At 53.8% G+C, this 24948-nt stretch overlaps 2 protein-coding genes across 4 annotated transcripts in view; one reads left to right on the plus strand and one right to left on the minus strand.

Annotated features, from left to right (window-relative positions):
- The window catches only part of PNKD (PNKD metallo-beta-lactamase domain containing), a 160917-nt gene that overhangs the window by 2574 nt on the left and 133395 nt on the right, over positions 1-24948 (plus strand). The gene's annotated exons all lie outside the window — the stretch shown is intronic.
- On the minus strand, positions 586-16824 carry TMBIM1 (transmembrane BAX inhibitor motif containing 1). Its single transcript, XM_021076202.2, has 12 exons — positions 16782-16824; positions 7816-8043; positions 6304-6404; positions 5531-5595; positions 5279-5332; positions 4776-4826; positions 4267-4306; positions 3972-4009; positions 3706-3793; positions 3334-3429; positions 2299-2352; positions 586-1935 (listed from the first exon to the last, which is right to left on the minus strand). Exons 2-12 carry the CDS (start codon positions 8003-8005, stop codon positions 1789-1791), a joined length of 924 nt encoding a protein of 307 aa, XP_020931861.1. The 5' UTR covers positions 8006-8043; positions 16782-16824; the 3' UTR covers positions 586-1788.

Genomic DNA, 24948 nt, shown 5'->3' on the forward strand with positions numbered 1-24948 from the left:
GAGACTTAAGCACAACAAGCCTAGGCTCAGGCCCTGGGGACCAAGCCCTCCAGCTGCTGGCCAGGAGGGCGGGGTCCCGCTCAACCTTCTCTTTACTGTTTAAAGAGAATCAAAGAGGGTGTTCAGGGTGTGGAGGTAAAAAAAGCACTGACTCCTTTTGGCTGAGTCCAAATGACTCAACCACTCTGGGCCTCAGTTTCCTTGTTTATAAGAGGGATGGGACAGGGATTGCTAAGGCAGGAGTTTTAAACCTGAACCTTGTGGTCCATCCCCGCCCCCACATGCAAAGTTGTGTGTATACACATACAGCTCTGTGAGGAAGAGAGGTCATAGCTCCCCCGCGCATCTGCAAAGGGTCCATGATGCGGAAAGGTCATGCACTATGGCTCTGAGCAGTCCCTGCTCGACCTGGTATTGAGCCACCCATCCCCAGGAAGCACTGGGGCCAAGTGTATTTGGTGATTGTAGAAAAGGTAGAAGATACCAGCCAGAAAGCAAAGGTAGGATGTGGTTGCTTTGGGCAGGGCCAGACTGATTCTGCCAGAGCTGACACCTTAAAGGGAAGAAAACCAGAGCCCAACAGGGTTTTACCTTCTAAACATAAAACTTTATTACATTTCTAGTTATGTCCTTTTGTGGGATATAGGTAGGACCAACTACTTAATAAAGAAGTCCTAACTATACCCTTGGGCTGATCTGGTTTCCACCCCCACCCCCACAGAGTGGCCCTTGTCCCCCCTCCCCCATTCCAGCTTGAGGCACTTGGTGTCAAGAAGAAAACGGTAGTTGGCTGGAGAGATGGGGCCGAAGTCTTACATTCCGCAAGCGAGGGGCATCTCGTTCCTCTCAGGGCCCTCCCCGAGTTCGCAGAACGCAAGAACCATGGGTGCCACCATAGGTTTCCATGGCTCTCAGACAGGGTAGGGGACCCCAGTCTCTCTTCACCCTGGTTACTTCCTGGCCACGCTGTCAGGAAGCAGTGACCCTACACACCACCTGACCTTTGTCCCTCACTTTCTGCTCTGAGCAGCCAGAAGCACCAGGGGGGCCCCAGGCACCTTTGGAGAATGGGGACCAGATGGCTGCAGGCGGGCCTGCTCTCCACCACCACAAGCCAGAGGGACGCCCCGGGCAGATGCTAATCTCGTATTGACCTCCGCACCTGACTTGGCTCACTCTCCTCTCCCTCCCCGACCCTAGCCCAGAAAATCAGTATATATATACACATATATATATATGCTATTGAGAGAAGGGGTGAAGCAGGGGAGACCCATAGGCACAAACCCCGTCTACCTTCCTGAGCGGGAAGGTGCCAAGGGCTACCAAAGGAGTACAGGGTAGTGGCTGGCTGTGAGTCCAGGGGGCTGGGGACAGCACTGTCTGGCTTTGTTAGGGTTTGAGGGAGGAAACAGCTCCAGCCGGTGGCAGAAGTGGGAGGGGAAACCTCGTCACCACAAAGTCACTTCTGCCTCTCATATTCCATTTTAGCTCTTTTCATCCCTCCCCACTCGAACCCCAGCTGTTAAGGATTTGGTGGGCAGAGGAAGAAGGCACACCTTTGGCCCAGTCCCTGTGAGTCCACCAAGAGCAGGGGTGAGTCCCCAGTTCCTACAACCCCACCAGGTACCTATGCATCCATAGCCAGAGAGGCGACCCATCCCTGGAGAGAAAGGGAAATGGGCTATTACTTGAGAGGAAGGAAAGAAGTCTGAGGGCCAGCCCCAGCCCCAGGTCCAGCTCTCTGTGGCAGGGAAGGCCCGGGGCAGAGGGCACAACAGGAGGCGCTCCTTAATTCCGGCTCCCCAGGAGCTGCAGCACAAAGGTGAAGATGTAGACGATGTCGGTGTAGATCTGCAGGGCGCCGGTGATGTAGTCCTCGGGGCTGATGGTGTGCTTCCGGTTCCCCAGGACCAGCTGCGTGTCGTAAGCCAGGAACTGCAGGGACAGGGGAGCCACATGTGAGGACCCAGGGGCTCGGGGGTCAGCAGACCTGTCCTGGGAGCCTCCGGGCCATGAGGTGTGCTTAGGGAACACATTAATGAACAGGATAAGGCACGGTCTCTGCCCTCAAGCAGGTCACCTTCTAGAAAAGGGGACAGACACACCGTAATATGGCCTGCTGAGTGTTCTCAAAGCTGGTGGCGTGGACCAGAGATGGCGGGAGTGCCCGGAAAAATCAGTGGACGCTCCAGACAGCAGGAGAAGGGCAGGGCAGCTGGGCCCCACCCCGGCCTCCCAAGTAGCCCCCATTCACCATCCCCAGGTCCGCCCCTTCCTCCGGGAGGAGGGGTTACTCACCAAAGTGAAGCAAATGGCACCCAGGGCAGCATAGACCATGTGCAGCCAGTAAATCTGGGGAGAAGGAACAGGGCTGACATTGGAAATCTGGGCAGCGCTTGGACCAAGGCAGAACCTCAGGACCATCTGCCCCCACCACCACCCCTCCGGGATTCTGGCCAAGTGGGAAGATCCAGAGAGCTAGCTACATGAAAGGAGTGCTTCTGCCTTCTGATAGGGGAAGAAATTAAGAAGGGTAACATATTCGGCAGAAAAAACAGGCTATCGTCCAGTGGCCACATAAAACCAATCGGAGCATCTTTTGGCCAATCCCATCTCCAAAAGTTAGTCAAGGTATGAAGGAGTCCACTGTGCTTCTGGAAGAAAGGTGGCTGGGAGGGGCAGACCCAGGCATGCGCTGCTTGAGGAGCCCATCATCTCCCCTAGTTCTGACCACCTTCCTGCAGCCCAGCCCGGGAGGGATAAACTAAAGAGGGCTGGGAGGGAAGCCCCCCAACCACCCTGATGAAACAGCAGAGGCAGGGAGCACCCCCAGGGCAGCCCAAGGTCAAGTGGGCAGGCAGCCCTCCCGTTCACATCCTTCCCCTTTCAGCCCATCCTCCCCTCCCCACCATGAATCTCTCCTCAGCCTGGAGGCCTGACACTCTCCCCACCCCCACCCCCACCCCCACTGACTGCAATAAAAGAGGGGTCAGATACAGCGATGCCTAAGGTCCCTTCCAGCCAGGCACATCTTCCCGGTCTTCTGGATTCTTCTGCCACCCTGCCTCCCAGAACCTGGTCTCAGCTGTCCGGCAGCCCTAACCCACCACTTCCCATAGGAAGCCCACCATGGTGTCCAGGGCCTCAGCTGCTATGGCTCCCGGGGCCGGCTGTCTCTACCCTAACCCAAAGGGGGTGCCTTTGCTAGCCAGCCCAGAGGTTCTGGAAGCCAGAGCCTGCCCAAGGCCTGTGGGGCCCGCCACACCACACAAGATATGGAAAATCTGCCCTGAGCACTGGGTTCCCTGACCCCAGCTCTCCCGGGACACTCACATATTTGAAGGACAGCACAATGGCAGTGACAATCCCAGTCACCATCATCACAATTCCCAGGACACAGAAGAGACCTGTGCAGGAGGTGAAGTCCACCTGCCCGGAAAAGAGTGTCAGACAGGCCACGACCAGCAGCCGAGTCAGAGGGCCCCTGCCTCCTCCTCCAGGGCGTCCCAGGGCTGCCTCCTGGGAGTGACCGTGACATTCTAGGGACGGACACAGGAAGCAGCTTTGTGGGTGCAGATGCGAGGGGAAGGGGATTGGGGTCTCAGGAAGTCCCTGGCATAGGGGCCTGGGCCCTCCCGGGCCCGCTCAAGTGCCCGGTCCAGAAGGGGGACGGGGCAGCCAGGGGAGGGCCCTCCATGCCCCCACCTTGGTCTGGAAGCAGAAGATGGTGACTGAAATGGACACCACGGCAGTGATGATCATCGCGAGGATGACGGCCTTGGTGTCATACACGCTGCGGGAGGGAGCGAGCGGTGAGGGGAGGTCGGGGGTATAAGCCACGGACGCATGACTTCAAAACCCCTTCTCCAAGGATCCGGCCCAGCGCCACCCATGCAGGTGGCCGCCAGCCCAGGGATGCCCCACTCCCCTATAAAACACCCCCGTGTGTAGTGCTCTGTCCTGGAACGTACCTGGAGATGGTGCCGGTCATGAAGCCCATGGCCAGAGTCTGAGGGAAGGACAGAGACAAGAGTGAGACACTGCAGAAGAGAGGTGGGGCCCTGGAGGCACGGCCAGGGTGGCCGGCCAGGGCTGGGGTACGCGTGACCGAGGTGGAAAGCGGCCACCACAAGGAGACCGAGGGCGGGGCCAGGGTAAGGCCAAGGAGAGAGCCAGGGCCATCTGCCACCGTGGTGTCCCGTCCCTTCCCCGGGTCCTGCCCTCCCTGACCATCTCCGCCCCCTCCCCCGGCCCTTTCAGACTCACAAAGAGGGTCAGCAGGATGATGTTCCATGGGAAGCGGCGTCTGAAGGGAAAGAAACCATGATTAAGTGGCATGGGGCTGGCCACGTCTCAGAGGCTCCTTTAGCAGAAGGAAGTCCGTGGCTTGTGCGCCTTGAGAACTAGGCCTTGACCTGCAGGTGGGGAGGCTGGCACAGCCCCGGGTACCTACTCAGGGGTTCTGTGCAACAGGGACAGTAGGACAGGCCTGAGCTGTGGAGCCCCAAAGACCTGGATTCGTCTGCAGCTCTGAGACTGACCACCTGCATGAGAGAAGGTTCCCCGGCCTCCCTGAGCCTAGGGCTCTCTCCCTATGTGTTAAGTGGTTAAGATGCTACGTGCTTGCCGGGGTGCTGTCAGAATAAGAACGAGGTAGCTAAACAGATCCTCCCACACCAGGTGGTTTGTACGCAGCTCAGCAGTAGCCACTGCCATCACCAGCCCCACTCCCACCTCCGGCATCCCTTGTCATAGTCTCAGTCTCTGGGACTCACCTGGGTCCCTGGCAGCAGATGAGGGTCAGGTAGGTGGCCAGGAAGACAGCACTGGGGAGAAAGAGACAGGGCCATAGTCTCTAGACCCACTCCGGCCTGGCAGCACTCGCCAGACTGGCAGCTGGGAGGCGCAGGGAACTATCTAGAAGTCTGAGGGGAGGCTGCCTGCCCAGTAGGACAAGCCCACCCCAGCCATGGGCACCAAGGTGCTCTGTAAGAGGGGGTCTGGCCAAGCAGGAGGTCACAGGAGGCCCCAAGCAGAGAGGCTGCCAAAACATGGGACCATTCTGCAGTATGCATGTCACCACCAGTTCCACCACCCCCCCCCCCCCGGGGCACCGCTCCGCTCTCAGGAGCCCTGTGACCCTATACTTGGTGGCACATGCCCATACTGCCCGGCACGGCTGGCAACCGGGAGGGTCCCTCTCCAAAAGGATTTTGACCCCTGGCCAAGTGTCGCCCCTCCTCCCCTTGTCCCCGAGCAGAGGGGAGCACAGACTCACTAGGATGCGTAGTAGACAGCCAGGTTTGCCCTCACGAAATTGCTGACCGGCTTCCTGTGGAGCAGGGGAGGACAAGAGAGGGGTCACAGCACGGCTCGTCTACCTCCCTGCAGAGGCCCTGCCCCATTTTCTCCAATCGCCCCCCTCCAAACTCTTCTTCCAGTCCCTCGGGGTCGAGGGCCCACCCCAAGCCAGGCTCCAAGCAGGTGACTCAGAGCTGGGAAGGGCGGGCCGAGAGGCCTAGAGACTCACACGAAGGTGAAGATAGCGATGATGGCCACCGTGATGAGCAGCTGGACCGAGATGATGGCGTAAACCTGGAACACAAGTGGCGGGGCCAGCTCAGGGTACCACCCTCCACTCCCGCCTCTCCCAGGAGGCAGCCGGCCCCCAGACCAGGGAGCCTGAGGGCCTCACCATCTCCCCCTCCCCCACCTCTCAGAGGCAGCAAGGAGGTTCCTCAACTGTGAAGGATCTCCTCTTACTTGGCTCGCACTCAAGAGCCCCCCGGCTGCAGCCCGGCAGAGGCCACCTGCAGGGAGGAGTCTGGCTCAGACACTGCCCCCAGCCTGAGGGCTGACTCCCAGCCCCTGCTGCTCCCTGGCACCTCCCCTGCCCTGCCCTACACCTGCCCTCCACTGACCACTCGCTGCCTTCGCCTCGCCACACTGCCAGGTACCTGCAGCAGTTCAGCGTGACACTGGTCAGGTATCTGTCTACTCTGAGCAGGGGCTGAGCTCAGAGATGGGGGGCAAGGGGCTGCGAGCAAGTGCCATGAGTTCTGGCTTCAAGCCACTATGGTCTAGCAGGAGAAAGAAGTTTGCCGAGGGCAAAACACTTCAGCAGAGCCTGCCCAGACTGTATGTGCCCCTCAAAACAAGGTCAAGGCGAGAGAAGGCCAGGACCCCCTTCGAGGAGGTGCAGGGCTAGAGAGGACCTAGCAGCACATGTGTGTGGGAGTGGGTGCCTCCCAAGCCCACAGCTCCAGGGGCCCAGGTCCACCCGCCTCCCAGCCCATATCTCACCTTTCGGATGAAGGCGTGTCGGACTTTCCTGTCACTCCACTCTCCAGACCCGAAGTTGTCACTCACCGCTCTCTCCTCCCCACCATAGCCATGGCCTGGGCCTAGGGACAGATCACGTATGACCAAGTGGGGCCCCGGGACATGTGGCCTCGATCCCCACGCCTCCACGACACTCTCCCCAAGTCTCAGGTACCCCAGCCAAAAGACGTGTGATAACCCAAGAGCTCCTTGGCCCAGCCAAGTCCCCACGATGCCCCCCGAGGGACCAGAACTGGCCCGGGGGCTTAGGTGTAAGTACTCCAGCAGCAAGCATTGACCGAGGGAGGGGATACCCACGGTCCCTGCTGCCAAGAGGTCACCATCTCGTGAGGAAGCCAGGCAGGCACAGGACAGGAGCTGGCAGGGTCAGAGCAGGGACTCAGGGATGGAAGGAGGAAAAGGAAGGCAGAAACACTGCACTCCTGTGTGCAGCGTGGGGAACAAAGTGTGCAGGCCGTGACTGACACCAGGCACACGTGAGGGTGAGGACGCAGGGGCTAAGTGCTCAGGACGAGGCATGACCGTAAACGTGGCTGATGTGCCAGTACTCGCACCAGAACACGTATGGCCAGACGAGAGCTGGCCATGCTCCCGGATTCCAGAGATGCTGCAGGGGCTCAAAGCATTCCTTGAATGCCTCCTTGGGAACTGCTCTCAAAATCCACATGTGAACCACAGCACAAGTCTCAGCGCATTCTAATCTCACCTCATTTCTGACCAAACTGACCTGCCACTATGTTCAAACATCCAAATGACTTTTGGATATTTCCAAAAATCAGACGTTTCCTTAAAGGATGAGGCTTGGTCGGCACCAAGAATATTAAAAATGAAGAAGCGGGGGGCGGGGGGAGTCCCCGTCGTTGCACAGCGGAAACAAATCTGACTAGGAACCTTGAGGTTGCGGGTTCGATCCCTGGCCTCGCTCAGTGGGTTAAGGATTGAGCATTGCCCTGAGCTGTGGTGTAGGTTGCAGATGCCGCTCAGATCCCGCGTTGCTATGGCTGTGGTGTAGGCAGGCAGCTGTAGCTCTAGCTGGACCCCTAGCCTGAGAACCTCCATATGCTGCGGGTGTGGCCCTAAAAAAGGAAAGGGCAAGAGGGCTTCGGGTTCCAAAGGCGGTTGCTGAGGAAGAGCAAAGTGTGGGTGAGGTGGCAAGTGCCTAGCTGGGAAACGGAAATGGCTTCTTGAGTCATGGCTCTAAAGTTATCTCCCAGCCACTTTCTCATCCGATGTAAGTTCTGGTGTATATTGTACAGACGCTGTCTCCTTGCTGAATAAAAGGGCTGGCAGGTGGTCAAGGGGGCTAAGAACAGCAAAAAGCAGGGAGGTAACAAAGATGGGGAAACAGAAGGAAGGAGCTAAAGAGAAGACGAAAAAGCGATCGAGGAAGTTGAAAAAGGAGCAAAGGAAGTGGCCTCACATGATACACGTGTCCCCTCCTCCCCCAGCCCCAACTGCCCTTCAGGGACTTACCATAGCTCATGGGCGGGTGGATGGGGGGCATAGGCTGTGGGTAGCCAGCAGGGTGACCATAGCCAGGCTGTGGGTAGGCAGGGTACCCGCCAGGCAGGACAGTAGGCTGCCCATAGCCCCCTGGGGGCGGAGGGCCAGGGTACAGAGGGTTGCGGTCCTCATATGGAGGCGGGGCACTGGGTTGGGACATGGCCACTCGAGGGCTGAGAGGAGACCCAGTTGCTGGACCTGGAATAAAGACAAGAGCAGTTGTGAGTGCCTAGGCCCGGCTCCCTCAGCCCCAGTCCAGCCTGCCTCTGTGAAGAGGAGAGGCTCACCCTTCACGGGCCATTGTCCCCATCCCCAAGGCGCCACCCCGCCCCTCCACCTGCTTCCAGCTTTCTGTCCACAGCCCTCCCTACTGTGTAGCTTCCTGGCAGAGCAGGAGCCCAGAGCAGTCACTGGGCATCAGTGGTGTGAGAGCAGGTGCCTGGGAACCCCCTGTGCCCATTTCAGGAAGCCTTCTGGTGACCAGGCCAAGCCAGCAGTGAGCCACAGGGCCAGCTGGGACCCATTCAAGGGGTCAGCCCAGCCCCCACAGCAGCTGGCAGGAGCTCTAGGCCTGCAAGGCAGAGCTGGGAAGGAGCCAAGGCCCAGAATGGAAGACAACAAGCTAGCCCCAGGCCCGGAGCAGCCAGGCCTGGAGGAGGGGGCCATGGGGCTGGAGACGGTAGCAAGCTGAGTCAGGGGCCGCCTAAGAGGCCTGGGCGAGTGGATGCATGTAGCTGGTCCCTGGAGGCTGGGAGGCTGCAGCCAACAGCAGGTCCGGGACAGGACTTTCTGGTTCTTTCAACTAACAGCCAAGGCACAGTAGGCACGTGGCAGCCTGTGGCTGCCACCACTCTCTTCATGGCCTTGCCAGGCCGGGGATAGCACACGCAGGGCCCTGAAGCTTCCCAGGAGGGGGAGACACACGTTTCGAGTGCCAGCATCCCTGGTGATTCCTGCCTCTCTGCCCCAGGGCTGGTGGCTTGGGGAGACAGCGCTGAGAGGTCAGGCCACTGGATCCACTCCGTACCTTCTCTGAGGCAGGAGAGGGACCCCCCAGCGAGGGGAGGATGGAGGAATGAGGAGGTGGGAAGCCCAGAAATAGAGCCCAAAGGGACTTGTAGATTGTACGACCCCCAGTGATGGTCCTGCTGAGGGAATTCCGGCCAGAACAGGGAAGTGACTCGCCACAATCACAGAACTAGCAAGTTAATGGCAAAGCCAAACAGAGGCCTTCAGGGACCTGGGCTTGTGTCCTCTATGTTATGCCCTGTTCTTTCTGCCTCTTATGCCAAATCAACCTCCTCGGGGCCTGGTGTTCCCCTCTGAGCAGACAGAGATGGGGGCTTGGGAAGAGCTAAGGAGGGAGTCCCTGGAAGGGCCCCTGTGTCCTTGACAGAGTGTGAACCCCTTCACAGAGCCCCCACCACCCCTGTGAGCATCTCCTGACCTTCAGGACTCCACAGGGAGGAGGCAGCCCCGGGCCAAGGTCAGCAAACATCCCCAGAGGCTCTGCCAGAAGGGAGGGGGCACCAGCTCCTCGTTGTAGGGCCCTCTGCACGGTTCAGGGAGCACAGAGAGGGTTGTCTCAACTCTTCCCTCTCACCGGGGATGCCACGGAGAGGGAAGGGGGGCAGGGGGCGGGAGGAGGAAGCAAATGGCAGGCCCAGGCTCTCCATGAGTTACTTTGAGGAAAGTTTTTCTCCATCTTCCCAGAGGGAATGGGCCAGCACGGCAAGAACGCGTCAGGTCAGAAATAAGACCTTCCAGACAGTGAGGGTGGGACACAGGTAACCAGGCACGGGAAGCGGCCTGGTGAAGGCCCTGCGTGCTGGGCTGGAGCACTTGGAGGAAACGGGGAGCCCAACACTGAAAAGTGTCAGTTTAACAGACAGAGAGAGTAACTGTTTTTGAAAATATTTGGGGTTTATGTCAGGGTAAGACAATATTCATAAACAGTTATAATACGTGAACCTTAATAGACTTTTTTTTAAAAAGAGAAGGAGTTGTGCCGTGGCTCAGAGGTAGCAAACCCAGCTAGGATCCATGAGGATGCGGGTTCAGTCCTGGCCTTGCTCAGTGGGTAAAGGATCCTAAGTGCTGTGGCTGTGGTCTAGGCCGGCGGCTACAGCTCCAATTTGACCCCTAGCCTGGGAACCTCCATATGCTGTGGGTGTGGCCATAAAAAGACCAAAAAAAAAAAAAAAAAAAAAGCAGAGAAACCCGCACAGGGCTCTCCTCCCCTGAAGCAAGAGGGTCCTTCTCCCTTCACCCCCCTCCCTGGCCCCTCCAGCTCCACCAGGACAACAGCATCCTGTCTGTGGGACCCTTCACACAGGCCACCTCTGGAGTACGGTGATCTGTCATCATTACTGTCATCTCAGGCTAAACACGGCCCACAAGACACTGGCAGAAACTGCTTTGTGGTCAGAGACCCCAACTAGAGTCCTGCTGGCCCCTCAGGGGGCACCTCTGTGAACTGAGCTGAGTGGACCAGATGACCTCTGAGCTCACTTCCGGCTCTAACAGACTGCGGTCCTGGGGCATATCTGAGGAGCCCAGTGATGCAGGGCCTGCCCTTTGTCCGGCCAGCCAGCTCCCCACCCCTTCACTGAAGCCAAGCCGGGCAAACAGGTCCCTCCCCAAACTGAAGGGTGAATCAGGGAGCACAAGGCCAGCCTTGGAGAGGCCACCAGGACTCTGGGCTTCCGCCTGATGCGGTGGCAGCTGACTCACAAAGATGCCCTCTGCTCTCCCTCTCCCCTCCCTGTGACACTTCTGCTTTCAGAGGAATTCACCAGGAGACAGCAGGGCACATGGCAGCTCACGGTCCAGTTCCCTGGGGAGTCAGCCACCAGGCCATGCTCATCAGAGACTGGCAGTGACCACTTCACCTCACTCTGCCTCAGTTTCTCCACCTGGAAAATGGGTTTAACACTACACCAGTACCCTCCACGTAGCTGTTGTCAAAATCAAATGAGAAAACACACATAGAGCACTTAAAGGGGCAGCTGACCCCTATCTCTGGTTATTGTTTCATTAAATCCCGTCTATTGCCCATAGGGTGGCTATTTGGTATCCTATTTACAAATAAAGAATTAGAGGCTTAAATAAAGTCACCATCACAAGGGTGTGATGACATCAAGAGTGCTCCCTGACTGATTCCAGAGCACTAAGCCCTCTTCTGTCACCCTCACTTGGGCACCCTCTCTAAGCCCACTTCTCATCCCTCCCCAGAGCTTCCCACCCCAGACCCTCTAATGACAAAGGAAGCCTCATACAGCAAGTGGACACTGAGTCATTCAGCCCCTCCCATCACCCCCCTGAGTCCCAAACCCTGTGCAACTACCAGAAGAGGGTGGTCAGAGCTAAAAGAAACCTTGCTCATCTAAGGCAAGCCCACCCCCGCTTCACCAGCCGGCCAGCCACAGTACTAGCAGGGTAAGTGACCTGTCCTTGGCCACAAAGCGGGGCTGGGACTACATCCTAGCTCTCTCGTGTAGAGCTGTGTGCAGGAGCAGGAGAGAGTGTTTAGGGCGATCAGGGGGAGGGGCTGAGCTCAGTCACACTCGCCTCCAAGGAGGGCCAGATGGACAGGAGCCTCGGGCCCAGGCCTGCCAGCACGGGCAGCTTCTGAGCCTGTTCCCTGGCTGCGGCCCAACCTACAGGAGCCCCGGCCACTTCCGCGTTATGGAGGCTTCAGCTAGCTGTGAGGTTTGGGGCTGGCATCTGACAAGGTAGGAGGAAATGGAGTAGTGGGCAGCGTTTACTTTCATGACCATGACTCCAGGTGGGAGGTGCAGGGGATGTGGAGTCCAAAGGGAGAAGGTACAGAGACAGAGTGGGGACGAGTGACACGGACTAGAAAGCAGGAATCAGGTCAGCTGGGTTCCTCTGGGAGCTGCTGGAGGGGCTCGCAGTCCCTAGGGACTAAACAGGTTCAGGAACTTTAGGGTTCCCCTCTGGAAGCCTGAATCTTCCTAAAACACAGGAGGCATCCAGCTTCTACCGCTCCAGCCACAGGAAGCAAGGCTGCTCCACTGCAGGCCACACTCTTCTTCGCGATGCCTGTTATCAAGCCCCCTCCTTGCCAGGTTATAGATCTAAGCCTGCTCCCCATTTTCCTGACCCCATTCTCACAGCCCATCAGGAAAGAGCCAGAACCTCTCCTTTCTCCTACACCCCCACCCCAGGCCCAGGCAGCAGAAGTGGGTGGGCTCAAACATAATACTTGTTGGCTGTCAAGGTTTTCAGAGGCGGCCTAGGGGAAGCCAGCTCCTTCCCCTGGCACCACCTCAGTGTGGCCAGCATGCTCCTGGCCAGCAGGGGCTCAAGTTCAGGCTCCCTGCGGGGCATCTAAAGGGTTAAGGCTTTGGAATCTGCAGGGGGAGGCTGGTGCTACTGGGGTTACAGCAAGAGGGTGTGTGTGTGTGTGTGTTTGTGTGTGTGTGTGTGTTGGAGGGAGGGGCAGAAGGGAGCAGCTGACTGGTCCAGGCAGCCTGCCCTCCTCCCTGCCAGGAACTGGGGTGCTGAGAGCCAGAATGGAAAGAATAGCTCAGAGTGCGCATCTCAGGAGACCCCACCCAGCAGGCACAGCAGTGCGGGCCCTGGCCCACCACGACCATGTTTCCTGTGACAGGCTCCTTCCTGTCCTCTTCCTTTACCTCCCCCAACTCCCCCAGCTCTCCCCTCCCCTCCAAGAAAACACTTCGCCCTCCTAACCCAGCACGGAGCCAGGAGGGCAGAGGAGTAAAAGGATCCACCCAGGAGTGTCTGGGCATGCCACCAGGCCTGACGCACACAGACCCAGGGGCCCAGAATCAACTCATCCTGTCCGCCTGGCCTCTGGGTTTAACCAGATGACGCTGAGAGGATCTAAAAACTGAAACATCAGAGCTGGAATGGACTTTAGAAATCATCTGGTCAGTTGACACACCAGGAAACCCCAGAACCATGAAAGTTCCTGCCCAGCCTACGACAGGCCCTCTTGGTCATGGGTTTGGAACTTTCATTCTCAGCTCTGCCCACTATCTGAGAACTCGGGGTAACAGACGCCAGCACACACACCACTGACGTGGAGCCAGATCAAGCCCCCTTCCCCCTGGTTCCCTGCGCCCATCTGTCTGAAACAGATAAGGCTGCCCACCCAGGACCTCCCTCCCGGCCCTGCTCTCTAACCAGGGCGGCCTCTCTCCAGTCGGAAACTCAGACAATGGCTCCAGTATCCTGGAAAGACGAAGCTGCCCTTGAGGGTATGGGAAGACCCAGGCACCCAGAGCCCGTCCTTCACCCTTGGGGGACATTACTGTGTCATTGCAAAGGTGATCTAGGACACCCCCACCAAGCCAGTGGTCAGAGCAGCGGGGAGTGCAGATAAGGAAAGCAGAAGGCATTAAGCAGGGCTGGGCACAGCTTCAGGAACACGGCCCCATCCACCTCCTTTGCATGTCATCTTCTGCCTTTTCAGTTGAACTTGAAGATGAGCAGAAGGAGAGGCAGACAGATAATTAACAGTCCACAGTGGGGAAGCGAGACAAACCTTTCCCTGAGCTGGGCAGGGAAGGAAGAGAACTGCTTAGACTCGCCAGGACTGTGTCCTTACTACCAGGTACCAAGGACATCTGCTCCCCACGAGGGCCCTATGAGACGCATACCCTTATGCCCACTCTACAGATGAGAAAAGTAAAATTCAGAGACAGCTCGATCCGAGGTCCCACAGCAGGTGAACGGCAGAGACAGGCTTGAACCCCAATCTGACATCTGACTTTAAAGTGCCCTCTGCTTTCACACCTGCCTGGAACAGGAGCCCCAGAACCCACCAGTCGCCAGTGTGACTAGGCCAACACCTGGGGCAGGCTAAGGTAGTAAAGACCTTTTCTCGTTGATACCAATTCCTCAGTCCTTGCCAGAGCCCTAGGTTAGAAGAAAGATCAAAAGATCAAAGCTCATGCCAGCTCTGTCTCTGCTTCTGAATGAACAGCCTAACAGACCAGGGCAGAAGGCTTCAGGGCAGAATGACTTGCTTCCTAAAGAATCTCTGCAAGGGGGAGTTCCCATGGTGGTGCAGCGGAAACGAATCTGACTAGGAACCATGAGGTTGCAGGTTCAATCCCTGGCCTTGCTCAGTAGGTTAAGGATCCGGTGTTGCTTGTGAGCTGTGGCGCAGGTCGCAGGCATGGCTCGGATCTGGCATTGCTGTGGCTGTAGTGTAGGCCGGTGGCTACAGCTCTGATTCGACCCCTAGCCTGGGAACCTCCATAGCTCCGATTCCACCCCTAGTCTGGGAACCTCCATGTGCCGCGGGTGCGGCCCTAAAAGACAAAAAGACAAAAACAAAAAAACAAAAAAAAGAATCTCTGCCAAAGTCACCACTGATGTGACACTGGTCTGGAGGATGGATGGCTACAGAGGCACAGGCACAGGGCAGGATCTGGGTGTGGGACTGGTCATGACTTCCTCTCCTTCTACACTGCCCCCCTATTGTCCCACACTGCCCCCCTATTGCCCTGGGTCTCGCTCATCCCCCCGAGCCTCCAGAGAAACAGCGGCACACGGCAGACAAGAAAGACTAAGCGGGAGGAAGTCAAGAGATTGAGGTTCAGGTTCTAATGCTGCCACTAACTAGTTGTGGGAATCCAGGCAAATGACCTCCCATGGCCTCCTTTTCCCTCAAATCAGCCCTCATTCAGGGAGAGGAAGGGAGACTCGATACTAGAAACAGAGTGGGAAGCTCGAATCATTCAGCCAGGCATTTCCCGGACTGCGGTAAAGAACACTGCCCCGGGAGATGGCAATGGATGAGCTCAGAAACAGATAAGTCTGAAATACAATCCATAGCGCCTTTTGGAAATGTACAAGGCACAATGGCAGGGGAAGGCTCTGAGAAGTTCTGCAGGGAGCAAACCTGTTCAGCTTTATTCCCTCAAACTTCCTTAAGCCTGAAACATCTGCATCAGGACACACCTAACTACCATCCTGTGGGTGGCTGACCAGGCCACCTTTGTTTTACAGGTAGACCTGCAATGATTCACGACCCAACTCTTCATAGGGTAAAACCCCTGCCCTAATACCCAGCCCCTCACACCCAGCCACTCTCTCTTCAGGGGTTCTCCCCATCCCACCCCCAGACAGCTGCTGTGATAACCTCCAACGTGGGACTCACTGCCAAGGGCTGGGGGACATCTCCAAGCAGCATAGAACCAGGAGGCTGCCATCCCCTGACATCACCTTTATGTAAGAGGGAAGAATACCAATCATTATCTACAAGAATAAGGACTCATTCTCTTCCTCCCTGACCAATGCACTGAGTACCCTTGAGGTACCCAGCACTGTGGACTTCTGGGTATCATTCCTACTTCAAAATAAGACCCAGGTTTTGGCCTAGAACCCCAGAATCTTCGTGTTGGAAGATGTGGTCAAGGCCATCCTCTCTATAGGGTTCCCAACAGAATACTCCAGAAAGGCCGCATCAGGGTTAGCAGAGGCCTTCCTCTCAGGGAGCTGTATGAGCTTCCACACTCTGGCCCTTCCTGGGCAGCCCCCTCTGAAAACACACAGCGTGTGTCCCTTCCCTGGGGCTTCTGCTCGGTCTGAAGAGATGACAAGTTTGGGGGATGGAAGCGCTCTTCCATGGGCAGAGGCTGAGCTAAGGTGGCTATTACCCAGCTCAGGATATGAGGTTCTCTCCAGACTTAAGGTGCACCCCTGTCATTACCTCTCTGACGTGCTGTTTTTACAGGTGAGGCCCTGAGGTCATAGCACAAGAAGGCAGGAAGTCAGGGCCCTTGACCCTGTGTGGTCCCACTACTTCTTTCTAAGTTATAAACCGGGTCTCTGGGTCCTCATGGTTGGAGAGACCAAGAGAGCAGGCAGGTGAGGAGGAAGTATGGCTGCCCCCTTGCCTCAGACATATTAGCCTCAAGGAAGGGCCTGGCTCTCCTGCCACCACTGGCCAAGCCAAAGGCGCCAGCACTGAAACCAAAGCTCACCAGTGAGATGAATATTTCAGAGCCCCGAGAACTGGACACCCCAGGGACCTTCCATGACATCTGGCTCTGACCCTGGTTCCCAGGCTACCCATCCCTCCCCATCCCATGTCCAGGTTTCTCAGGAGGAACTCCAATCCTTGGATACCACACAGAGGCCACCCTGGCCGGAGAGGGGATGGTGCCCCAGAGAACAGAAGCTGGTGCAGAACCCACAAGATTGGGGCCCAGCTTCCCAGCAGCCCTCCTCTACTTTTCCTGCCACTGTCCCCTGGCTCCACCGTTTTCCCCTCTCTTTTCCTGTTTGTTTTGCTCCAACCCAAAGAGGCCACGAGGAAGATAGTACTTTGTGAACCCAGCTTGGGGGCGGAGGTTAGAAGTGGGCCGGCTGAGGCAAAGTCGTCCTGACAGAGGTGGCGTCTTCCTCACGCCAAGGATGTGGGCTGCTCACGGCTTTCACTTCCACCCGGTTCCCCACGCACTCAAATACTCGGTCACCAGTGGACACCACAGCTGGCACCGGGGGCGGGCAGAGCCAAGCAGAGGCCGGGGCAGGGGCCCTGGGCGGCCTCCCCTCCCCCTCTCACCAGCCCAGGGCCCAGAGAGCCTTTATCCCGCGCACAGCTGGCCACCCTGGGGCTGGCGCGGTGGCCACGCCCTGCGATAGACACGCGCCAAGAAGCGGGGGACAGGACACCCTCAGACCCCGGCCACGATCACCTGTGCGCACAACCCGCAGCTCGGCTCCCCAAGCTAAGCAGGCGTCACTCGCCCGCCCGGGACGCACAGGGAAATCGAAACGCCAAAGGTGAGGGCGACAGAGCCCCACTCCCGCCCTCCACGCACTCCGAGAAAGTTTGGGGCCCCGTCCCAGGGCCGCCTCAGCCCCGGCCCGCTCCCCGCCGGCCCGCGGTGCCCCATTCCCGCCGGTCCCGAGCCCCCTGGCTTGCCTACCGCTCTCGACTGTGCGTCCCCGACCTCCCGGCGTCGCGAGTCCGGCACCACCCGCGCAGGCCTGGGCTGGGCTGGGTCTCCGCGCCCCGCCCCGACGCGCCGGCCCCTGGGGCGTGGCCTCGGGGTGCCGCCAGGGGGCGCTGGGGTCCGCCCCGGGTCCCGTCTGCGTCCTCCCGGGTCGTGCTCCTCCCCGCAAGAACTTTAGAGGTTTCGCATTTTAAGGCAGCATATGATCCTTGTTGGAAATTCAAAACACAAAAATGCATTTTCTTAAAGTATAGTTGATTTTGTTCCACTCCTCCTGAATGCCAGCGGCAAGCGCTTGCATTTAGTGTTTCTTTGCTTATATAGCTCTGTGTATCACTTGTTTTTCTGGAGTGGGGTCCTATTGCACAATCTTTGTTGCTTATCTTTTATTTCACATTTTATCATGAACATTTTTCTTGTCACTAAGTATTCTTCAGAAGCATAGTTTTAACGCCTCAAAGTATTCTATCACATAGTTATGCCCATTTATAAAATCGGTTTCCTACTTTTAAGGACATTTAAGTTGTTTCCCATTTTCTCATTATTAGACATAAATCATGATGAACATTGTTGACAATTTCATGTTTTTAAGCCAAATGTGCTTTTCAAGTATAAAAACTTCAAATGTCCAAATGTAGAGATGGACGGAACTTAGATTCTCTGGCCCTGGGAACCATGGCATTGCCTGCCTGAAGTTTCTTCAACCAGGAAAGCAGGTGATTTAGGGTCAGAAATCCTGGGATGTGGATAACTTCTCTCAGTGCACAACGTTGGGTTGGGGGCTTTCTCCACCCTCCCAGCCACTAATGGCAGGATGTACTTGGTCGTTCCATGTTGCCGATAAGGAAGTAAGTTCTGGGAAGTTTTGAAACATTGCCGAGTTTACATAGTTCCAAAGTCCATGTTTTTTTTCCATTACGCCAAGGCTTCCAGTAGATGAACAGCTTTATTTAAGGTGCTTTTCTCAGGCTGGTAGCTACAGATCACACTGTCACTAAATGTCATTCACAGCCTGTTGACACTTTTTCTTTTTGAATGGCAGTCGGTGGTGACCTGACAAAACATAGCTAGACAACCAGGACCACCTGAGCATTTCCTGATTCCAAACCCATCAGTAAGCACTTTTCCTTTCTTTCTTTCTCTTTTTCTTTTTTCTTCTTTTTTTTTTTTTTTTTTTTTTGTCTTTTGCCTTTTTAGGGCTGCTCCTGCAGCATATGGAGGTTCCCAGTCTAGGGGTCTAATTGAAGCCAGATCTGAGCTGTTGTCTGTGACCTACACCACAGCTAATGGCAACACGGGATCCTTAACCCACTGAGTGAAGCCAGGGATCAAACCCACAACCTCATGGTTCCTAGTCAGATTCCTTTCCGCTGCACCACGATGGGAACTCCAGTAAGCACTTTTCTTTACATTATTATATCCAGGGGCCAGTCCAGTTCTTTTCCAGACCAAGACAGGAAGGAGGAGCCTGTGCACTTATCTGGAAGCTCTGACATTAGTGGACCTTATAGCAGGCTCACTCTCCCAGCCACCCCATTCCTAGGGATCAAAGACCTCGATTTAGGAAGTCCCCTCCCAAAGCGTGATCTCTCAAGCAAGGGCACAGGGCAAGTACAATTCTGCTCAATGTCAGTTTCCCCCTGGAGCTCAGAACATGAACTGTGTGTTCATGAAGGGAGCCCTGGTGAACTGTGAAGCCCTGCAGCATCTGGCCGGGTCTCCTAACAGCCCCTGATGCTCTCTGCACTTGGGCCCCTTCTCCCGAAAGCACCCTCCACTTTCTAGAACTGTCAGAATGGTTCCAAGGGGAACCAGCTAGCAATCACACCCGCCCCCTGAGAAAGTGAATGTGAGGCGGTAGACAGACAAGCCCCACACAAGCCTTACTGCTCATTCTTTCTCCTGAGCCCATTTTTCTGATCCTGGGATCAAGACTATGTCGACTGAAAGAAAAGTGCACAACATAAAAGTGAGTTAAGTTTTTTGGGGGGACTTTCCCGAGGACTGTAGCCTCTCAGATAACACTGAGGAACTGCTCCGAAGAGGTACAGGAGGAACTAGAATATACACCATCTTTTTTTGCTGGAAAAAAATACGTGGTCAAGCATAAAAACATATACGCCTAATCATAAAGAACCGACTTCTCAAGCTGATGATTTCAGTATTCTATGAATAGGAAGATGCGAGAATCTGGGGTCACTGAAATTTTTCCTTAGATGTGCTTTTTTTTTGGCTCTTTAGGACCACACCCACGGTATACGGAGGTTCCTAGGCTAGGGGTCAAATCAGAGCTACAGCCACTGGCCTACACCCCAGCTCACCGCAATGCCAGGTCTTTAACCCCCTGAGCAAAGCCAGGGATTGAACCCATGACCTCATGGTTCCTAGTCAGATTTGTTTCTGCTGCAACACGACAAGAATTCCTAGATGTGCACCTTAACTGTCTAGAGACCGTTATAACCAAAACACAGAATGCTTCCTGTTTGGGGTTTTTTTTCCCCCCCTCCACCTTGAATTCCCCTCAGGGTGCACAGTTGAAGGCCAACTGCCCTGGCCAGTGGCTGGATCCTGTAGAACTAGAACGGCAGGTAGCATTTTTTTTCTTCTTCTTCTTCTTCTTTTTTTTTTTTTTTTTTTTTTTTTTTTTTTTTTTTTAGCATTTTTTTTCTTTACAATTTCAATCCTGAAAGAACACCCGGAGCACCAAGCCCAGAGTAACCATTCACAACAGGCAACCCATGAATGATGTCTCCTTCTCTGGACCCTGCCTTTTTATGTCTGAATAAAAGGAAAGGGGCTTGGAATTCCCTTGTGGCACAGCAGGTTAAGGATCTGGCCTTGTTACTGCAGTGGCTCAGGTCACTGCTGTCGAGGATTTGATCTCTGTTCCAAGAACTTCTACATGCCATAGGCATGGCCAAAAAAAAAAAAAAAGGAATAGGTCCTTATCTTTAGGGCCCTTAGCAGATTATTAATTAAGCCCCTACTGTCTATAGACAGGAATTTCTGGTTCTGGAGAAAACAAAACTGAAGGACACAGCCCCTGTCCGCAAGAAACTCACAGTGTAAGGGAGATAATAATAGAGCAGGTAATTACAACTTCATCAGTTTGCCAGCACTGGGATAGAGGAATGGTCACTTGGTTCTGTTGGGATCCCAGAAAAAGGAGCATGGGATGGGAGTGAGGGATGTTTCAGGAAAGGATCTTAAGAGACAATAACACTTGATCCCAGTGTTAGTGGATGCTTAGGAATCAGCCAGCCAGTGCAGGGGTGGGAAGCATGTTCTCCAGGCACTGGGAATAGTAGCTGAAGCAAGGGGCTTAGGGCCCCTTGTACCTGCAGTCCAGGATGGAGCAGGCGGCTTGGGGTGAGAGTGGTAAGAAATAGGGCTAGGGGAGCAGGCAGGGGCCCAGGAACTGAGATTTTACCCGAGGGCAACAGCCATCTAGAGGGAGGTGGGGAGGATGGGGGAGGCTTGGTGGTACCCCTGGGGTAGAGTCACCAGCTTCAGCAAAGGAAGATGCTGGATGACCAATTCAATTGAACTTCAGACAAGCGACAATGTTTTTTTGTTTTGTTTTGTTTTGTTTGCATAAGTATGTCCCATTGCCCCATACAATGTTGGGGAATACTTACACTAAAAAGTATCTGTTGCTCATCTGAAGTTCAAATTTAACTGGGTGCCATATATTTTTCTGGCAACCCTGCCCTGGGAAAAAAGTCAAGTGCGCTCAGCAGCAGCAGAAAGGGGTGGGGGCTGGAGAAATGAAAGGGATGAGGCTGATGCTTATTTTAGGGATGGAGTAGCCTAAGTTTAGTGATGGGTGACAGGGGGTGGAAGGGTGGGCCCCTGGAGTGGCTCCCTGGTGCCCAGATGGGGAAACTTGACCGGGGTGCGGGTGAAACCGAGCAAAGTTTCAGAAAGCCAAACTCAGAGAGCCGGAGTTTGCAGCAAAGTAAGGATTGTTGGCAGGGCGCCTAGTAAGGGAGTGGGAGACAAGCCTCAGATTCACTCTAACTTGATCTTTGAGCTAGCATCTTTTTTAAAAGGGGAAGAACAAAGAGGCTGAGATTAATCATCATTTTATGATATTTCTGCGACATGTCTTAGACTTTGTAGTTTCACAGTTTCAAAGTCAGGATGCCTCTGGTTTATGATTTTCTGGCCAGGTGGTCAATGGCTCCAGGGTCCGTTAGCTCATCTTGCCCTGGAGAAATAACCTGAATCTGTACGTTAGTGATGAGATGGGTAATAGCATTTTAGTACATTAATTATGCTACTGACAACAACTTCAGTCATCTGACTGCTTGATCAGTGTTCAGTTAGCACAGGATTGAGGTCAGAGGGAACAAGAAAGGGAATGAGTTGGAGTTTCCTCATGGAGCAGTGAGGAAATGAACCTCCATATGTCACGGGAGCAGCCCTAGAAAAGGCAAAAGAAATAAAAAAGAAAGAAAGAAAGAAAAAGAAAAGAAAGAAAGAAAAAGGGAAGGAGGAAAAAAGGAAGAAAGATAACGGCACATGGTGACATCGTTAATGCTTCTACTAGACCAGATAGAACTGGAATCAGGTCAGATAAGAGCTTCTCCTTTCCAGGAGGAAACGTTGCCCCATGGAGAAGGCTGGGCTGCAGATCCAGCTCGGCAACCACCACGCCTGCAGCCAGGGTGCAGGGCACAACGCTTTCCGGTCTCCCCTGACCATCAGATGCTCCCAAGGGGCTGGTGAAAATATCCTTAGATTCCTTGAGGATACCTCTTTCTAGACCTCCAAACCAGAATCTTCAGGGAATGTAGAAACAAATGCCTAAAGGTGGATTCAATTATCAGCCAGTGTTGGCGCTAGACAGACCTGGTGACATAGGGCATATTACTTAGCTTCTCTGAGACTTGGTTTCCTTCTCCCTAAAAATAGAGGTAATAACATAGGATGGTAGCGATTAAAAAGAGCAGCTTTCAGGAGTTCCCTCATGGCTCAGTGGGTTAAGGGTCCAGGGCTGTCACCACTGTGACTGTGGTTACAGCTGTGGTGCAAATATCAGTCCTCAGCCCAGGAACTCCTGCATGCAAATGGGTGCAGCCAAAAATGTGTGTACGTATATATGTGTGTGTATATATATATTTGTATATATATAATTGTATTTATTTATTTATCCATAAAGTACATATAACTATATATTTATATTATATATAATTGTATATTCATATTTATATTTATTCATTTATTTCAATCCCCACCCCGGGAACACCTGCATGCAAATGGGTGCAGTCAAAAAATGGGTGTATCTATATCTATGTCTCAGTTTTCAAGTGCTTGGAAATAGCAAAAGTTTCCATTGTTACTTTTGTTTCTGAGATAGAAGCCCAGTGATGCAGTGATTAGTGCAACGTCAGTTTGGCCAGCTATGTGATTTCATTTGGAAGCCTAAACAGGACCCGGATAGAAGAATAAGTGGCAGTCAGGCAGCCCAGGTTCTTCGCAGCTGTGTGCTCTACACCTTGCTCAGGGCCTCATGGACCTTGGCCTTCTGACTCATCCCCAACTGTTGGGGGATTCCCAGCTTCTGCAGCCCCCTCCTGGTCAGGTCAGGAAGCCTGTCCTCCTATTTCATTCCCATTTGCCTAAACAACCCCTCTCTCCAAAATAATCCAGCAGCCATTTCCTCTTATTTCCAGCCCAAGATAATAGCTGCCCTAGAATCTCTCATTACCATTCACTGCATGGCCCCCCTTTATCTCAATTTCAAGCACCCTACCTTCTCACCACCATCTCTCTCCAGCTCAAGGACCCTCCTGCCAACCAATCCGTGACCACACTGGGACTGACTGTCTATGCCTTGCCTTCCCTTTGTCTCCCAGCCTCACTTCCATCCTTAATCCATCATGAAAATCACTCCGCTCAGAGTCATCTCTGCCTTGGGTACTCAGCAGGCCAAACCACAGCACTGCGCCCACACACTGAAAGGGAGGAGAACATGCAAGGCGCTGACTGATCTTCCTCTGAGTTCAGAAGACTTAGGTTGTTCTTATCCATTCATATTAACATTTCCATCCTAGGTCATTACTCCACGCTTTTTCCAGTCAATACTCCAGCGCCTTCTCCACAGCCTCACTCTCAGCCTTGACCTTGCTGCCTATGTCCCCGAGCAAAGAAAAGCAGAAAACTGCCACCTGTATCTCTACTTGGCTGTTTAATAGGTGACTGCTTCTCAACCTTTTATGTGCAAACAGAGCACGTGGGGATTCTGGGAGGTCCTGCTGTGGTGCAGTGGGTTAAGGATCTGGCTTTGTCACAACTGTGGCTTAGATCCGATCCCTGGCCTGGGAACTCCATGTGCTGTTGGGGCAGCCAAAAAAAAAGGGAAAAAAAAGTAAGAAGAAACAGGTGAATTTAATTTTAGTAATATATTTATTTAACTTAACATATCTAAAATATTATTTCAGGAGTTCTCTGGTGGCTCAGGGGATTAAGGATCCATCATTGTCACTGCTATGGCTCAGGTTTGGTCCCTGGCCCAGGAACTTCCACATGATGTGGATGCAGCCAATGCACATATATATTTTTTTCAACATTTAATCAGTATAAAAATTATTGAGGAGTTCCCGTCATGGCGCAGTGGTTAACGAATCCGACTGGGAACCTTAAGGTTGCGGGTTCGGTCCCTGCCCTTGCTCAGTGGGTTGATGATCCAGCGTTGCCGTGAGCTGTGGTGTAGGTTGCAGACGCGGCTCGGATCCCGCGTTGCTGTGGCTCTGGCGTAGGCCAGTGGCTACAGCTCCGATTTGACCCCTAGCCTGGGAACGTCCATATGCCGCGGGAGCGGCCCAAGAAATAGCAAAAAGACAAAAAAAAAAAAAAAAAAAAAATTATTGAGTTTTTTTAATGCTAAGTTTTCATTATAGCCTATCTTGATTTGGATGATAAACTTTCATCAGAAATACTGAATCTTTGGAGTTCCTGTTGTGGTGCAGCAGAAATGAATCTGACTAGGAACCATGAGGTTGCGGGTTCGATCCCTGGCCTTGCTCATTGGGTTAAGGATCTGGCGTTGCCGTGAGCAGTGGGGTAGGTCACAGACGCGGCTCAGATCTGGTATTGCTGTGGCTGTGGTGTAGGCTGGTGGCTACAGCTCCAATTAGACCCCTAGCCTGTGAACCTCCATATGCCGCAGGTGCAGCCCTAAAAAGGCAAAAAAAAAAGACAAAAAAGAAAGGTTGAATCTTGGAGTTCCCGTTGTGGCACTGTGGAAACAAATCCAACTAGTATCCATGAGGATAAATGTTCTATCCCTGGCCTCACTCAGTGGGTTAAGGATCTAGTATTGCTGTGAGGTGTGGTGTAGGTCGCAGATGTGGCTCGGATCCCGCATTACTGTGACTGTGGCGTAGGCTGGCGGCTACAGCCGCAATTTGACCCCTGGCCTGGGAACCTACATATGCTGAGGGTATGGCCCTAAAAAGCAAAAAAAAAGAAAGAAAGAAATATTGGATCTTTATTTAGATTTTACAGAATGTACAGCTGAAAAAGTAAAGTCAACATAGGTTGTTCCAAACATATTTGATCATTTTCCAGTAACTGAAACAAGTGTTGATTTTTATATTTAAATTTGAATGAACTAAAATTAAATAAAATTAATAATAAATTTTTCAGTTGTGCTAGTCATATTTTAAGTGTTCAATAGCCACATGTGGCTGGTGGTTACCACATTGGACAGCTCAGACCTAGAGCAATTGCACTTCGTCATCAATTGGGGGAAGACCCTTGGGGTCAGGATCTATGCTATAATTCATCTCAGACCCCACCTCCTCAGATGTAAGGCCTAGGGCCTGCACTGAGTACTTTTTACTGAAAAGAATTTATTCCCCGTTCAAAAATTGACCTTTAGAAAGACACTGTCCGTTTCCAGACATGACCACTAGGAGGCAGGTTGTGGCTATCATCCCTTGGCAAGGAAAGCGGGAACCTCAATTTTCCATGTGGAGGAGAACTCAGTGCAGCGATTCTCATATTCCTGGTCATGACCCACTAGTAAAATCAATTAATTGAGTCATACAAACACTCGGGAAAAAAAGACTAGGGAAAATGAAAATATAAGCGTTGCTATTGTTTTGTGTAATTTTGTTTTCAGTTTTATTCA

The sequence above is a fragment of the Sus scrofa genome, chromosome 15 (genome assembly GCF_054392235.1).
Source record: "Sus scrofa isolate SSC_HxYL_T2T_F1_AM1 chromosome 15, Sscrofa_HxYL_maternal_Yorkshire_Landrace_v2.0, whole genome shotgun sequence".
NCBI lineage: Eukaryota > Metazoa > Chordata > Mammalia > Artiodactyla > Suidae > Sus > Sus scrofa.